The 19,888-nt window shown below is 42.0% G+C and overlaps 1 protein-coding gene across 1 annotated transcript in view; it reads right to left on the bottom strand.

The window, feature by feature from the left end:
* The window catches only part of LOC100377611 (acetylcholinesterase-like), a 44,895-nt gene extending 26,216 nt beyond the window's left edge, over window positions 1–18,679 (bottom strand). Inside the window, exons 1-2 of the mRNA XM_085491006.1 lie at window positions 18,272–18,679; window positions 17,590–17,746 (exon numbers count right to left, since the gene is read on the bottom strand). Of these exons, the coding sequence (XP_085347132.1) occupies window positions 17,590–17,746; window positions 18,272–18,679 (565 nt within the window). The remainder of the gene's footprint in view (window positions 1–17,589; window positions 17,747–18,271) is intronic.
* Window positions 18,680–19,888: the final 1,209 nt, after the last annotated feature.

Raw genomic sequence — 19,888 nt, 5'->3', positions numbered from 1 at the left:
TCAACACATACTAACCCATACCACAAGAGTCAACACATACTAACCCATACCACAAGAGTCAACACATACTAACCCATACCACCAGAGTCAACACATACAAACCCATACCACAAGAGTCAACACATACAAACCCATACCACAAGAGTCAACACATACTAACCCATACCACAAGAGTCAACACATACAAACCCATACCACCAGAGTCAACACATACAAACCCATACCACAAGAGTCAACACATACTAACCCATACCACTAGAGTCAACACATACTAACCCATACCACCAGTCAACACATACTAACCCATACCACTAGAGTCAACACATACTAACCCATACCACCAGAGTCAACACAAACTAACCCATACCACCAGAGTCAACACAAACTAACCCATACCACCAAAGTCATAACAAACTAACCCATACCACCAAAGTCAACACATACTAACCCATACTACCAGAGTCAACACATACTAACCCATACCACCAGTCAACACAGACTAAACCATACCACCAGAGTCAACACATACTAACCCATACCATCAGAGTCAACACATACTAACCCATACCACTAGAGTCAACACATACTAACCCATACCACCAGAGTCAACACATACTAACCCATACCATCAGAGTCAACACATACTAACCCATACCACCAGAGACAACATATACTAACCCATACCACCAGAGTCAACACAAACTAACCCATACCACCAGAGTCAACACATACTAACCCATACCACAAGAGTCAACACATACTAACCCATACCACCAGAGTCAACACATACTAACCCATACCACCAGAGTCAACACATACTAACCCATACCATCAGAGTCAACACATACTAACCCATACCACCAGAGTCAACACATACTAACCCATACCACCAGTCAACACACACTAACCCATACCACTAGAGTCAACACATACTTACCCATACCACCAGAGTCAACACATACAAACCCATACCACCAAAGTCAACACATACTAACCCATACCATCAGAGTCAACACATACTAACCCATACCACAAGAGTCAACACATACTAACCCATACCACCAGAGTCAACACAAACTAACCCATACCACCAGAGTCAACACATACTAACCCATACCACAAGAGTCAACATATACTAACCCATACCACCAGAGTCAACACATACTAACCCATACCACCAGAGTCAACACATACTAACCCATACCACCAGAGTCAACACATACTAACCCATACCACCAGAGTCAAAACATACTAACCCAGACCACAAGAGTCAACACATACTAACCCATACCACCAGTCAACACATACTAACCCATACCACTAGAGTCAACACATACTAACCCATACCACCAGAGTCAACACATACTAACCCATACCACAAGAGTCAACACATACTAACCCATACCACAAGAGTCAACACATACTAACCCATACCACCAGAGTCAACACATACAAACCCATACCACAAGAGTCAACACATACAAACCCATACCACAAGAGTCAACACATACTAACCCATACCACAAGAGTCAACACATACAAACCCATACCACCAGAGTCAACACATACAAACCCATACCACAAGAGTCAACACATACTAACCCATACCACTAGAGTCAACACATACTAACCCATACCACCAGTCAACACATACTAACCCATACCACTAGAGTCAACACATACTAACCCATACCACCAGAGTCAACACAAACTAACCCATACCACCAGAGTCAACACATACAAACCCATACCATCAGAGTCAACACATACTAACCCATACCACCAGAGTCAACACATACTAACCCATACCACTAGAGTCAACACATACTAACCCATACCACCAGAGTCAACACATACTAACCCATACCACCAGTCAACACATACTAACCCATACAACTAGAGTCAACACATACTAACCCATACCACCAGAGTCAACACATACTAACCCATACCACTAGAGTCAACACATACTAACCCATACCACCAGAGTCAACACATACTAAACCATACCACCAGAGTCAACACATACTAACCCATACCACCAGAGTCAACACATACTAACCCATACCACCAGAGTCAACACATACTAACCCATACCACTAGAGTCAACACATACTAACCCATACCACAAGAGTCAACACAGACTAACCCATACCACCAGTCAACACATACTAAACCATACCACCAAAGTCAACACATACTAACCCATACCACCAGAGTCAACACATACTAACCCATACCACAAGAGTCAACACATACTAACCCATACCACCAGAGTCAACACATACTAACCCATACCACCAGTCAACACAGACTAACCCATACCACCAGGGTCAACACATACTAAACCATACCATCAGATTCAACACATACTAACCCATACCACCAGAGTCAACACATACTAAACCATACCATCAGAGTCAACACATACTAACCCATACCACCAGAGTCAACACATACTAACCCATACCACAAGAGTCAACACAGACTAACCCATACCACCAGAGTCAACACATACTAACCCATACCACCAGAGTCAACACATACTAACCCATACCACCAGAGTCAACACAAACTAACCCATACCACCAAAGTCATAACAAACTAACCCATACCACCAAAGTCAACACATACTAACCCATACCACCAGAGTCAACACATACTAACCCATACCACAAGAGTCAACACATACTAACCCATACTACCAGAGTCAACACATACTAACCCATACCACCAGTCAACACAGACTAAACCATACCACCAGAGTCAACACATACTAACCCATACCACCAGAGTCAACACATACTAACCCATACCACCAGAGTCAACACAAACTAACCCATACCACCAAAGTCATAACAAACTAACCCATACCACCAAAGTCAACACATACTAACCCATACCACCAGAGTCAACACATACTAACCCATACCACAAGAGTCAACACATACTAACCCATACTACCAGAGTCAACACATACTAACCCATACCACCAGTCAACACAGACTAAACCATACCACCAGAGTCAACACATACTAACCCATACCATCAGAGTCAACACATACTAACCCATACCACTAGAGTCAACACATACTAACCCATACCACCAGAGTCAACACATACTAACCCATACCATCAGAGTCAACACATACTAACCCATACCACCAGAGACAACATATACTAACCCATACCACCAGAGTCAACACAAACTAACCCATACCACCAGAGTCAACACATACTAACCCATACCACAAGAGTCAACACATACTAACTCATACCACCAGAGTCAACACATACTAACCCATACCACCAGAGTCAACACATACTAACCCATACCATCAGAGTCAACACATACTAACCCATACCACCAGAGTCAACACATACTAACCCATACCACCAGTCAACACACACTAACCCATACCACTAGAGTCAACACATACTAACCCATACCACCAGAGTCAACACATACAAACCCATACCACCAAAGTCAACACATACTAACCCATACCATCAGAGTCAACACATACTAACCCATACCACAAGAGTCAACACATACTAACCCATACCACCAGAGTCAACACAAACTAACCCATACCACCAGAGTCAACACATACTAACCCATACCACAAGAGTCAACATATACTAACCCATACCACCAGAGTCAACACATACTAACCCATACCACCAGAGTCAACACATACTAACCCATACCACCAGAGTCAACACATACTAACCCATACCACCAGAGTCAAAACATACTAACCCAGACCACAAGAGTCAACACATACTAACCCATACCACCAGTCAACACATGCTAACCCATACCACTAGAGTCAACACATACTAACCCATACCACCAGAGTCAACACATACTAACCCATACCACAAGAGTCAACACATACTAACCCATACCACAAGAGTAACACATACTAACCCATACCACCAGAGTCAACACATACAAACCCATACCACAAGAGTCAACACATACAAACCCATACCACAAGAGTCAACACATACTAACCCATACCACAAGAGTCAACACATACAAACCCATACCACCAGAGTCAACACATACAAACCCATACCACAAGAGTCAACACATACTAACCCATACCACTAGAGTCAACACATACTAACCCATACCACCAGTCAACACATACTAACCCATACCACTAGAGTCAACACATACTAAGCCATACCACCAGAGTCAACACAAACTAACCCATACCACCAGAGTCAACACATACAAACCCATACCATCAGAGTCAACACATACTAACCCATACCACCAGAGTCAACACATACTAACCCATACCACTAGAGTCAACACATACTAACCCATACCACCAGAGTCAACACATACTAACCCATACCACCAGTCAACACATACTAACCCATACAACTAGAGTCAACACATACTAACCCATACCACCAGAGTCAACACATACTATCCCATACCACTAGAGTCAACACATACTAGCCCATACCACCAGAGTCAACACATACTAAACCATACCACCAGAGTCAACACATACTAACCCATACCACCAGAGTCAACACATACTAACCCATACCACCAGAGTCAACACATACTAACCCATACCACTAGAGTCAACACATACTAACCCATACCACAAGAGTCAACACAGACTAACCCATACCACCAGTCAACACATACTAAACCATACCACCAAAGTCAACACATACTAACCCATACCACCAGAGTCAACACATACTAACCCATACCACAAGAGTCAACACATACTAACCCATACCACCAGAGTCAACACATACTAACCATACCACCAGTCAACACAGACTAACCCATACCACCAGGGTCAACACATACTAAACCATACCATCAGATTCAACACATACTAACCCATACCACCAGAGTCAACACATACTAAACCATACCATCAGAGTCAACACATACTAACCCATACCACCAGAGTCAACACATACTAACCCATACCACAAGAGTCAACACAGACTAACCCATACCACCAGAGTCAACACATACTAACCCATACCACCAGAGTCAACACATACTAACCCATACCACCAGAGTCAACACAAACTAACCCATACCACCAATGTCATAACAAACTAACCCATACCACCAAAGTCAACACATACTAACCCATACCACCAGAGTCAACACATACTAACCCATACCACAAGAGTCAACACATACTAACCCATACTACCAGAGTCAACACATACTAACCCATACCACCAGTCAACACAGACTAAACCATACCACCAGAGTCAACACATACTAACCCATACCACCAGAGTCAACACATACTAACCCATACCACCAGAGACAACACATACTAACCCATACCACCAGAGACAACACATACTAACCCATACCACCAGAGTCAACACAAACTAACCCATACCACCAGAGTCAACACATACTAACCCATACCACCAGAGTCAACACATACTAACCCATACCACCAGAGTCAACACATACTAACCCATACCACAAGAGTCAACACATAACTAACCCATACCACCAGAGTCAACACATACTAACCCATACCATCAGAGTCAACACATACTAACCCATACCACTAGAGTCAACACATACTAACCCATACCACCAGAGTCAACACATACTAACCCATACCATCAGAGTCAACACATACTAACCCATACCACCAGAGACAACATATACTAACCCATACCACCAGAGTCAACACAAACTAACCCATACCACCAGAGTCAACACATACTAACCCATACCACAAGAGTCAACACATACTAACCCATACCACCAGAGTCAACACATACTAACCCATACCACCAGAGTCAACACATACTAACCCATACCATCAGAGTCAACACATACTAACCCATACCACCAGAGTCAACACATACTAACCCATACCACCAGTCAACACACACTAACCCATACCACTAGAGTCAACACATACTAACCCATACCACCAGAGTCAACACATACTAACCCATACCACCAGAGTCAACACATACTAACCCATACCATCAGAGTCAACACATACTAACCCATACCACCAGAGTCAACACATACTAACCCAGACCACAAGAGTCAACACATACTAACCCATACCACCAGTCAACACATACTAACCCATACCACTAGAGTCAACACATACTAACCCATACCACCAGAGTCAACACATACTAACCCATACCACAAGAGTCAACACATACTAACCCATACCACAAGAGTCAACACATACTAACACATACCACCAGAGTCAACACATACAAACCCATACCACCAGAGTCAACACATACAAACCCATACCACAAGAGTCAACACATACAAACCCATACCACAAGAGTCAACACATACTAACCCATACCACTAGAGTCAACACATACTAACCCATACCACCAGAGTCAACACATACTAACCCAGACCACAAGAGTCAACACATACTAACCCATACCACCAGTCAACACACACTAACCCATACCACTAGAGTCAACACATACTAACCCATACCACCAGAGTCAACACATACAAACCCATACCACCAAAGTCAACACATACTAACCCATACCATCAGAGTCAACACATACTAACCCATACCACCAGAGTCAACACATACTAACCCATACCACTAGAGTCAACACATACTAACCCATACCACAAGAGTCAACACAGACTAACCCATACCACCAGTCAACACATACTAAACCATACCACCAAAGTCAACACATACTAACCCATACCACCAGAGTCAACACATACTAACCCATACCACAAGAGTCAACACATACTAACCCATACCACCAGAGTCAACACATACTAACCCATACCACCAGTCAACACAGACTAACCCATACCACCAGGGTCAACACATACTAAACCATACCATCAGATTCAACACATACTAACCCATACCACCAGAGTCAACACATACTAAACCATACCATCAGAGTCAACACATACTAACCCATACCACCAGAGTCAACACATACTAACCCATACCACAAGAGTCAACACAGACTAACCCATACCACCAGAGTCAACACATACTAACCCATACCACCAGAGTCAACACATACTAACCCATACCACCAGAGTCAACACAAACTAACCCATACCACCAAAGTCATAACAAACTAACCCATACCACCAAAGTCAACACATACTAACCCATACCACCAGAGTCAACACATACTAACCCATACCACAAGAGTCAACACATACTAACCCATACTACCAGAGTCAACACATACTAACCCATACCACCAGTCAACACAGACTAAACCATACCACCAGAGTCAACACATACTAACCCATACCACCAGAGTCAACACATACTAACCCATACCACCAGAGACAACACATACTAACCCATACCACCAGAGACAACACATACTAACCCATACCACCAGAGTCAACACAAACTAACCCATACCACCAGAGTCAACACATACTAACCCATACCACCAGAGTCAACACATACTAACCCATACCACAAGAGTCAACACAGACTAACCCATACCATCAGTCAACACATACTAAACCATACCACCAAAGTCAACACATACTAACCCATACCACCAGAGTCAACACATACTAACCCATACCACAAGAGTCAACACATACTAACCCATACCACCAGAGTCAACACATACTAACCCATACCACCAGTCAACACAGACTAACCCATACCACCAGGGTCAACACATACTAAACCATACCATCAGAGTCAACACATACTAACCCATACCACCAGAGACAACATATACTAACCCATACCACCAGAGTCAACACAAACTAACCCATACCACCAGAGTCAACACATACTAACCCATACCACAAGAGTCAACACATACTAACCCATACCACCAGAGTCAACACATACTAACCCATACCACCAGAGTCAACACATACTAACCCATACCATCAGAGTCAACACATACTAACCCATACCACCAGAGTCAACACATACTAACCCATACCACCAGTCAACACACACTAACCCATACCACTAGAGTCAACACATACTAACCCATACCACCAGAGTCAACACATACTAACCCATACCACCAGAGTCAACACATACTAACCCATACCATCAGAGTCAACACATACTAACCCATACCACCAGAGTCAACACATACTAACCCAGACCACAAGAGTCAACACATACTAACCCATACCACCAGTCAACACATACTAACCCATACCACTAGAGTCAACACATACTAACCCATACCACCAGAGTCAACACATACTAACCCATACCACAAGAGTCAACACATACTAACCCATACCACAAGAGTCAACACATACTAACACATACCACCAGAGTCAACACATACAAACCCATACCACCAGAGTCAACACATACAAACCCATACCACAAGAGTCAACACATACAAACCCATACCACCAGAGTCAACACATACTAACCCATACCACCAGTCAACACACACTAACCCATACCACTAGAGTCAACACATACTAACCCATACCACCAGAGTCAACACATACTAACCCATACCACCAGAGTCAACACATACTAACCCATACCATCAGAGTCAACACATACTAACCCATACCACCAGAGTCAACACATACTAACCCAGACCACAAGAGTCAACACATACTAACCCATACCACCAGTCAACACATACTAACCCATACCACTAGAGTCAACACATACTAACCCATACCACCAGAGTCAACACATACTAACCCATACCACAAGAGTCAACACATACTAACCCATACCACAAGAGTCAACACATACTAACACATACCACCAGAGTCAACACATACAAACCCATACCACCAGAGTCAACACATACAAACCCATACCACAAGAGTCAACACATACAAACCCATACCACAAGAGTCAACACATACTAACCCATACCACTAGAGTCAACACATACTAACCCATACCACCAGAGTCAACACATACTAACCCAGACCACAAGAGTCAACACATACTAACCCATACCACCAGTCAACACATACTAACCCATACCACAAGAGTCAACACATACTCACCCATACCACAAGAGTCAACACATACAAACCCATACCACCAGAGTCAACACATACAAACCCATACCACAAGAGTCAACACATACTAACCCATACCACTAGAGTCAACACATACTAACCCATACCACCAGTCAACACATACTAACCCATACCACTAGAGTCAACACATACTAACCCATACCACCAGAGTCAACACAAACTAACCCATACCACCAGAGTCAACACATACTAACCCATACCATCAGAGTCAACACATACTAACCCATACCACCAGAGTCAACACATACTAACCCATACCACTAGAGTCAACACATACTAACCCATACCACCAGAGTCAACACATACTAACCCATACCACCAGTCAACACATACTAACCCATACCACTAGAGTCAACACATACTAACCCATACCACCAGAGTCAACACATACTAACCCATACCACTAGAGTCAACACATACTAACCCATACCACCAGAGTCAACACATACTAAACCATACCACCAGAGTCAACACATACTAACCCATACCACCAGAGTCAACACATACTAACCCATACCACCAGAGTCAACACATACTAACCCATACCACTAGAGTCAACACATACTAACCCATACCACCAGAGTCAACACATACTAACCCATACCACCAGAGTCAACACATACTAACCCATACCACAAGAGTCAACACATACTAACCCATACCACTAGAGTCAACACATACTAACCCATACCACCAGAGTCAACACATACTAACCCATACCACAAGAGTCAACACAGACTAAACCATACAACCAGAGTCAACACAAACTAACCCATACTACCAGAGTCAACACATACTAACCCATACCACCAGAGTCAACACATACTAACCCATACCACAAGAGTCAACACAGACTAACCCATACCACCAGAGTCAACACAAACTAACCCATACCACCAGAGTCAACACATACTAACCCATACCACTAGAGTCAACACATACTAACCCATACCACCAGAGTCAACACAAACTAACCCATACTACCAGAGTCAACACAGACTAACCCATACCACCAGAGTCAACACATACTAACCCATACCACCAGAGTCAACACATACTAACCCATACCACCAGAGTCAACACATACTAACCCATACCACCAGAGTCAACACATACTAACCCATACCACCAGAGTCAACACATACTAACCCATACCACCAGAGTCAACACATACTAACTCATACCACAAGAGTCAACACATACTAACCCATACCACAAGAGTCAACACATACTAACCCATACCATCAGAGTCAACACATACTAACCCATACCACCAGAGTCAACACATACTAACCCATACCACTAGAGTCAACACATACTAACCCATACCACCAGAGTCAACACATACTAACCCATACCACCAGTCAACACATACTAACCCATACCACTAGAGTCAACACATACTAACCCATACCACCAGAGTCAACACATACTAACCCATACCACTAGAGTCAACACATATTAACCCATACCACCAGAGTCAACACATACTAAACCATACCACCAGAGTCAACACGTACTAACCCATACCACCAGAGTCAACACATACTAACCCATACCACCAGAATCAACACATACTAACCCATACCACTAGAGTCAACACATACTAACCCATACCACCTGAGTCAACACATACTAACCCATACCACCAGAGTCAACACATACTAACCCATACCACAAGAGTCAACACATACTAACCCATACCACTAGAGTCAACACATACTAACCCATACCACCAGAGTCAACACATACTAACCCATACCACAAGAGTCAACACAGACTAAACCATACAACCAGAGTCAACACAAACTAACCCATACTACCAGAGTCAACACATACTAACTCATACCACAAGAGTCAACACATACTAATCCATACCACCAGAGTCAACACATACTAACCCATACCACCAGAGTCAACACAAACTAACCCATACCACAAGAGTCAACACATACTAACCCATACCATCAGAGTCAACACATACTAACCCATACCACCAGAGTCAACACATACTAACCCATACCACTAGAGTCAACACATACTAACCCATACCACCAGAGTCAACACATACTAACCCATACCACCACTCAACACATACTAACCCATACCACTAGAGTCAACACATACTAACCCATACCACCAGAGTCAACACATACTAACCCATACCACTAGAGTCAACACATACTAACCCATACCACCAGAGTCAACACATACTAAACCATACCACCAGAGTCAACACATACTAACCCATACCACCAGAGTCAACACATACTAACCCATACCACCAGAGTCAACACATACTAACCCATACCACTAGAGTCAACACATACTAACCCATACCACCAGAGTCAACACATACTAACCCATACCACCAGAGTCAACACATACTAACCCATATCACAAGAGTCAACACATACTAACCCATACCACTAGAGTCAACACATACTAACCCATACCACCAGAGTCAACACATACTAACCCATACCACAAGAGTCAACACAGACTAAACCATACAACCAGAGTCAACACAAACTAACCCATACTACCAGAGTCAACACATACTAACCCATACCACCAGAGTCAACACATACTAACCCATACCACAAGAGTCAACACAGACTAACCCATACCACCAGTCAACACAAACTAACCCATACCACCAGAGTCAACACATACTAACCCATACCACTAGAGTCAACACATACTAACCCATACCACCAGAGTCAACACAAACTAACCCATACTACCAGAGTCAACACAGACTAACACATACCACCAGAGTCAACACATACTAACCCATACCACCAGAATCAACACATACTAACCCATACCACCAGAGTCAACACATACTAACCCATACCACCAGAGTCAACACATACTAACCCATACCACCAGAGTCAACACATACTAACCCATACCACCAGAGTCAACACATACTAACTCATACCACAAGAGTCAACACATACTAACCCATACCACCAGAGTCAACACATACTAACCCATACCACCAGAGTCAACACAAACTAACCCATACCACAAGAGTCAACACATACTAACCATACCACCAGAGTCAACACATACTAACCCATACCACAAGAGTCAACCATGCCACCAGAGTCAACACATACTAACTCATACCACCAAAGTCAACACATACTAACCCATACCACTAGAGTCAACACATACTAACCCATACCACTAGAGTCAACACATACTAACCCATACCACCAGAGACAACACAAACTAACCCATACCACCAGAGTCAACACATACTAACCCATACCACCAAAGTCAACACAAACTAACCCATACCACCAGAGTCAACACAGACTAAACCATACCACAAGAGTCAACACATACTAAACCATACCACCAGAGACAACACAAACTAACCCATACCACCAAAGTCAACACATACTAAACCATACCACAAGAGTCAACACATACTAAACCATACCACCAGAGACAACACATACTAAACCATACCACAAGAGTCAACACATACTAAACCATACCACCAGAGACAACACAAACTAACCCATACCACCAAAGTCAACACATACTAAACCATACCACAAGAGTCAACACATACTAAACCATACCACCAGAGACAACACATACTAAACCATACCACAAGAGTCAACACATACTAAACCATACCACCAGAGACAACACAAACTAACCCATACCACCAAAGTCAACACAAACTAGCCCATACCACCAGAGTCAACACAGACTAAGCCATGCCACAAGAGTCAACACATACAAACCCATACCACCAAAGTCAACACAAACTAACCCATACCACCAGAATCAACACATACTAAACCATACCACAAGAGTCAACACATACTAAACCATACCACCAGAGACAACACAAACTAACCCATACCACCAAAGTCAACACATACTAAACCATACCACAAGAGTCAACACATACTAAACCATACCACCAGAGACAACACATACTAAACCATACCACAAGAGTCAACACATACTAAACCATACCACCAGAGACAACACAAACTAACCCATACCACCAAAGTCAACACAAACTAGCCCATACCACCAGAGTCAACACAGAGTAAGCCATGCCACAAGAGTCAACACATACAAACCCATACCACCAAAGTCAACACAAACTAACCCATACCACCAGAATCAACACATACTAAACCATACCACCAGAGTCAACACAGACTAAACCATACCACAAGAGTCAACACATACTAAACCATACCATCAGAGTCAACACAAACTAACCCATACCACCAGAGTCAACACAGACTAAACCATACCACCAAAGTCAACACATACTAAACCATACCACAAGGGTCAACACATACTAAACCATACCACCAGAGACAACAGATACTAAACCACACCACAAGAGTCAACACATACTAAACCATACCACCAGAGACAACACAAACTAACCCATACCACCAAAGTCAACACATACTAAACCATACCACAAGAGTCAACACATACTAAACCATACCACCAGAGACAACACATACTAAACCATACCACAAGAGTCAACACATACTAAACCATACCACCAGAGACAACACAAACTAACCCATACCACCAAAGTCAACACAAACTAGCCCATACCACCAGAGTCAACACAGACTAAGCCATGCCACAAGAGTCAACACATACAAACCCATACCACCAAAGTCAACACAAACTAACCCATACCACCAGAATCAACACATACTAAACCATACCACCAGAGTCAACACAGACTAAACCATACCACAAGAGTCAACACATACTAAACCATACCATCAGAGTCAACACAAACTAACCCATACCACCAGAGTCAACACAGACTAAACCATACCACCAAAGTCAACACATACTAAACCATACCACAAGGGTCAACACATACTAAACCATACCACCAGAGACAACAGATACTAAACCACACCACAAGAGTCAACACATACTAAACCATACCACCAGAGACAACACAAACTAACCCATACCACCAAAGTCAACACATACTAAACCATACCACAAGAGTCAACACATACTAAACCATACCACCAGAGACAACACATACTAAACCATACCACAAGAGTCAACACATACTAAACCATACCACCAGAGACAACACAAACTAACCCATACCACCAAAGTCAACACATACTAAACCATACCACAAGATTCAACACATACTAAACCATACCACCAGAGACAACACATACTAAACCATACCACCAGAGACAACACATACTAAACCATACCACAAGAGTCAACACATACTAAACCATACCACCAGAGACAACACAAACTAATCCATACCACCAAAGTCAACACATACTAAACCATACCACAAGAGTCAACACATACTAAACCATACCACCAGAGACAACACATACTAAACCATACCACCAGAGACAACACAAACTAACCCATACCACCAAAGTCAACACATACTAAACCATACCACCAGAGTCAACACATACTAACCCATACCACTGGAGTTAACACATACTAACCCATACTACCAGAGTCAACACATATTAACCCATACCATCAGTGTCAACACAAACTAACCCATACCACCAGAGTCAACACAAACTAACCCATACCACCAGAGTCAACACATACTAACCCATACCACTAGAGTCAACACATACTAACCCATACCACCAGAGACAACACAAACTAACCCATACCACCAGAGTCAACACATACTAACCCATACCACCAAAGTCAACACAAACTAACCCATACCACCAGAGTCAACACAGACTAAACCATACCACAAGAGTCAACACATACTAAACCATACCACCAGAGACAACACAAACTAACCCATACCACCAAAGTCAACACATACTAAACCATACCACAAGAGTCAACACATACTAAACCATACCACCAGAAACAACACATACTAAACCATACCACAAGAGTCAACACATACTAAACCATACCACCAGAGACAACACAAACTAACCCATACCACCAAAGTCAACACATACTAAACCATACCACAAGAGTCAACACATACTAAACCATACCACCAGAGACAACACATACTAAACCATACCACAAGAGTCAACACATACTAAACCATACCACCAGAGACAACACAAACTAACCCATACCACCAAAGTCAACACAAACTAGCCCATACCACCAGAGTCAACACAGACTAAGCCATGCCACAAGAGTCAACACATACAAACCCATACCACCAAAGTCAACACAAACTAACCCATACCACCAGAATCAACACATACTAAACCATACCACCAGAGTCAACACAGACTAAACCATACCACAAGAGTCAACACATACTAAACCATACCATCAGAGTCAACACAAACTAACCCATACCACCAGAGTCAACACAGACTAAACCATACCACCAAAGTCAACACATACTAAACCATACCACAAGGGTCAACACATACTAAACCATACCACCAGAGACAACAGATACTAAACCATACCACAAGAGTCAACACATACTAAACCATACCACCAGAGACAACACAAACTAACCCATACCACCAAAGTCAACACATACTAAACCATACCACAAGAGTCAACACATACTAAACCATACCACCAGAGACAACACATACTAAACCATACCACAAGAGTCAACACATACTAAACCATACCACCAGAGTCAACACATACTAACCCATACCACTAGAGTCAACACAAACTAACCCATACCACCAGAGTCAACACATACTAAACCATACCACCAGAGACAACACATACTAAACCATACCACAAGAGTCAACACATACTAAACCATACCACCAGAGACAACACAAACTAACCCATACCACCAAAGTCAACACATACTAAACCATACCACAAGAGTCAACACATACTAAACCATACCACCAGAGACAACACATACTAAACCATACCACAAGAGTCAACACATACTAAACCATACCACCAGAGACAACACAAACTAACCCATACCACCAAAGTCAACACAAACTAGCCCATACCACCAGAGTCAACACAGACTAAGCCATGCCACAAGAGTCAACACATACAAACCCATACCACCAAAGTCAACACAAACTAACCCATACCACCAGAATCAACACATACTAAACCATACCACCAGAGTCAACACAGACTAAACCATACCACAAGAGTCAACACATACTAAACCATACCATCAGAGTCAACACAAACTAACCCATACCACCAGAGTCAACACAGACTAAACCATACCACCAAAGTCAACACATACTAAACCATACCACAAGGGTCAACACATACTAAACCATACCACCAGAGACAACAGATACTAAACCATACCACAAGAGTCAACACATACTAAACCATACCACCAGAGACAACACAAACTAACCCATACCACCAAAGTCAACACATACTAAACCATACCACAAGAGTCAACACATACTAAACCATACCACCAGAGACAACACATACTAAACCATACCACAAGAGTCAACACATACTAAACCATACCACCAGAGACAACACAAACTAACCCATACCACCAAAGTCAACACATACTAAACCATACCACAAGATTCAACACATACTAAACCATACCACCAGAGACAACACATACTAAACCATACCACCAGAGACAACACATACTAAACCATACTACAAGAGTCAACACATACTAAACCATACCACCAGAGACAACACAAACTAATCCATACCACCAAAGTCAACACATACTAAACCATACCACAAGAGTCAACACATACTAAACCATACCACCAGAGACAACACATACTAAACCATACCACCAGAGACAACACAAACTAACCCATACCACCAAAGTCAACACATACTAAACCATACCACAAGAGTCAACACATACGAAACCATACCACCAGAGACAACACATACTAAACCATACCACCAGAGACAACACATACTAAACCATACCACCAGAGTCAACACATAAACACCCATATCACCACAATATAAACACATGCTATCCATTCTACTAGAGTCACACATACAAACACACATAAACCCATACCATCACTACGCGTGTCAACATAAGTTATTACACACTTAACAACTATTTCTGCCATATACAGTTTTGTTAATCAACACAAAGGCACCATTTAATAGCGTTGAGTGAAATAAAATAATTCATTGTATTTTGCAATGAACGTAAAATAAGCCCATGACGCCAATATGAACTATTGATACTTGTGCGACGTACATATTAATATATCAGCTGTCATCTATGACAAAATGGCCGCTGCGAGGCTAATTATACATGTGTCTCCAGTTGCCAAATAACCACAGAAATCCACACGTGGAATGACAGAACCAAATGACCGCAAGAAAGCCATCATATCATGTATCTCTTTGATCTCCAAGTTGACCAAAGTGACCTAAGAAGCTAACACGTAGTTCATAGATAGCACACTCCAAAATTGCTGCCATGAAGCCATCCTCTGTATCTTTGCAATATCATGTCAGTTCATGAACACAAATACTGAACAAAATGACCGAGGTGATGCTATCCTTACCTGTAGCTCTTTGGTCTCCAGTTGCTAAGTAACCAAATGAACCAACACGATAGTTCATTGATACCATGATAATATTCTGAGTTCCTGCAAGGTATTTGCCATCGTAGACATCAAGAGAAGCTGTGCCACTATAAAACCCACCACCATATATCCAAACCTGTGTTTAAATGAACATCTAACGGTTAATTTTGTTTGATAATCTGGCATCAAATAGGTTGGGATATATAGACACATTGTCAATTTATAATATATAATTTGTTTTCATTTGTACAATATGTGCTTTTTCTGATGATATAATTCTTTGATACTCGGTAAAATGATTGGACAATCTTTGTTATAAATCAACCTTCTACAATTCATACAAAATTAACGTCTTGAATTGTGGATAGTGTATTTTGTTCACATCTGAGAATGTTGCCATTTAAGGTAGACATTCAATTCAACATTGTTTTTGTATATAATGTTTATAATAACACGTATTTTGTAGATAAACACACCAAAGTTCAGAGCAAACAGAACAAAATATCAAAGCTTTTTAACCAAATGACTAATGCTCATGTGTATTTTGGCTTCTTAATTTTCATGTTTAATATAAATTATAATTTGTGTTTAATATGAAGTTTAAACAAAGCAGTGAACCGACTCAACACACGCAACATGTTTTAATCTTATAAAAACCTACCATGACTGCAGCTTTTCGTGGTGTTGGTACAGGAGTCCACACATTTAAATATAGACAGTCTTCGCTAACTGGTGTATTGGCGTTCCACATCTCTGCACCTCGAAAACCAGGAAAATAATCGTCCCTTTGCTGCATGCAGGAATTTCCATAATTAGTGGCGTCATAAACACCATTCCACTTCGATATTGGGACAGGCTCACGAAAACGAAGATCTCCAACTGGCGGCTCAGCGAAAGGTATTCCCAGAAAAGCGTATACATTGCCCCGACCATCAGGCAAACCCATAGTTTTGCCGCGAACTTTCCCATACCGTGTCTTAATTTCAGGATTTTCTAAAATATAAGTGATATAAATATGAAATGAATACGAGAATTTTTTTTTGCTATTTTGTGATGGCGCTACTGACATAATTACGTCATTATATGTAGCAACCATGGGAACCCAGGTGGTGTATCTGCAACTGGGCCATATATGCCTATAACTAGGCGACAGTTGTGGACCACCTTTTCAATTGAGTACTCTATGATTTATTGCTGCGATAGTGTGAGACAAGTGATACAGGCTTCAACCATCATTCTGTAAAACTTGTGTGAACTGTTCTGCTATCTCCTGCTATCAGTGATGCCCTCCAGAATAACAGTGTTTCTCTGCAAGCAAGAACCCTGCATTTCTTCGTTGTCATAAATTTCTACATCCTGGAACTATGAGTTATCTATGATGAATTTTTTACGCGTATCTGTTAATCAACTTAATTAGCTGATTACTAGTGAATGGATGTGTTATGTCTGGCACCGTTTAGGCCATTCGAGGTTCTGGACGGAACTTGGTTCAGTGATTTGGAACTAATTACGAGACAACCGTCGCTATTCGGACTACTATTTCTGACAGTTAGTATTCGCAATTATTAATGTAGTGAACGATTAATCAAAAGATATGACGTGTTCAGTACTTAGTGTGGTTGGCTGTATGTTTGAAGGTTACGTCTTTTTACTGCTTTGTAATTGGTTAATGTTTTGAAAGCGAATAAAGAGTTTTTAGTTGGTCTTGGCGAGTACACCACGAGAGACGCAGTCCTGGAGAGTCTTGGGGCGAGTCTTGACACAGTCTTGGACAGAGTCTTGGGTCAGCCTTGCGATAGTTTTGGGGATTTTCCCCAGGGCACTGTGTCTTATAGAGTGCTCGACTGACCGTCTAAGACGAGAGTTGAAACGTATTTCGTTGTGTGCGTCTTATTTGACTGTAAAGTTTAAGTGACTTTCCCGATCCCGTACCTCAAGGGGACGCGATATAGAGACGAGACAAGATTTCCCCCTGACACGTGTGGAGAACCCCGAAGAAAATAATTCCCCCCTGATATATCACCAATGCACAGTTCACTAGACAATCCCCTATTTTTAGTGAATTTATGCATTGTATTATTCTGTGTTTTGTTTCTGTGATATGTTGGTGTATGTGTATTTTATTTCCAGTACTATTGTCTTGTCTATCCCCTTTCTAGCAGTGAAAGAACCCCCTGTCCTATGTGAGTTGAGGGTGTCCCCCTCAACATCAATAAGCAGGCTTTACACTGTGACACAATGCATAAGCAAAGATGACGAGTATGTTTGCTAATTGTTT

The sequence above is a fragment of the Saccoglossus kowalevskii genome, chromosome 16 (assembly GCF_978046115.1).
Source record: "Saccoglossus kowalevskii chromosome 16, keSacKowa6.1, whole genome shotgun sequence".
NCBI classification, from domain to species: Eukaryota; Metazoa; Hemichordata; class Enteropneusta; family Harrimaniidae; genus Saccoglossus; species Saccoglossus kowalevskii.
Note: the sequence above shows the minus strand (reverse complement) of the source record. Positions and strands in the feature narration are given on the sequence as shown.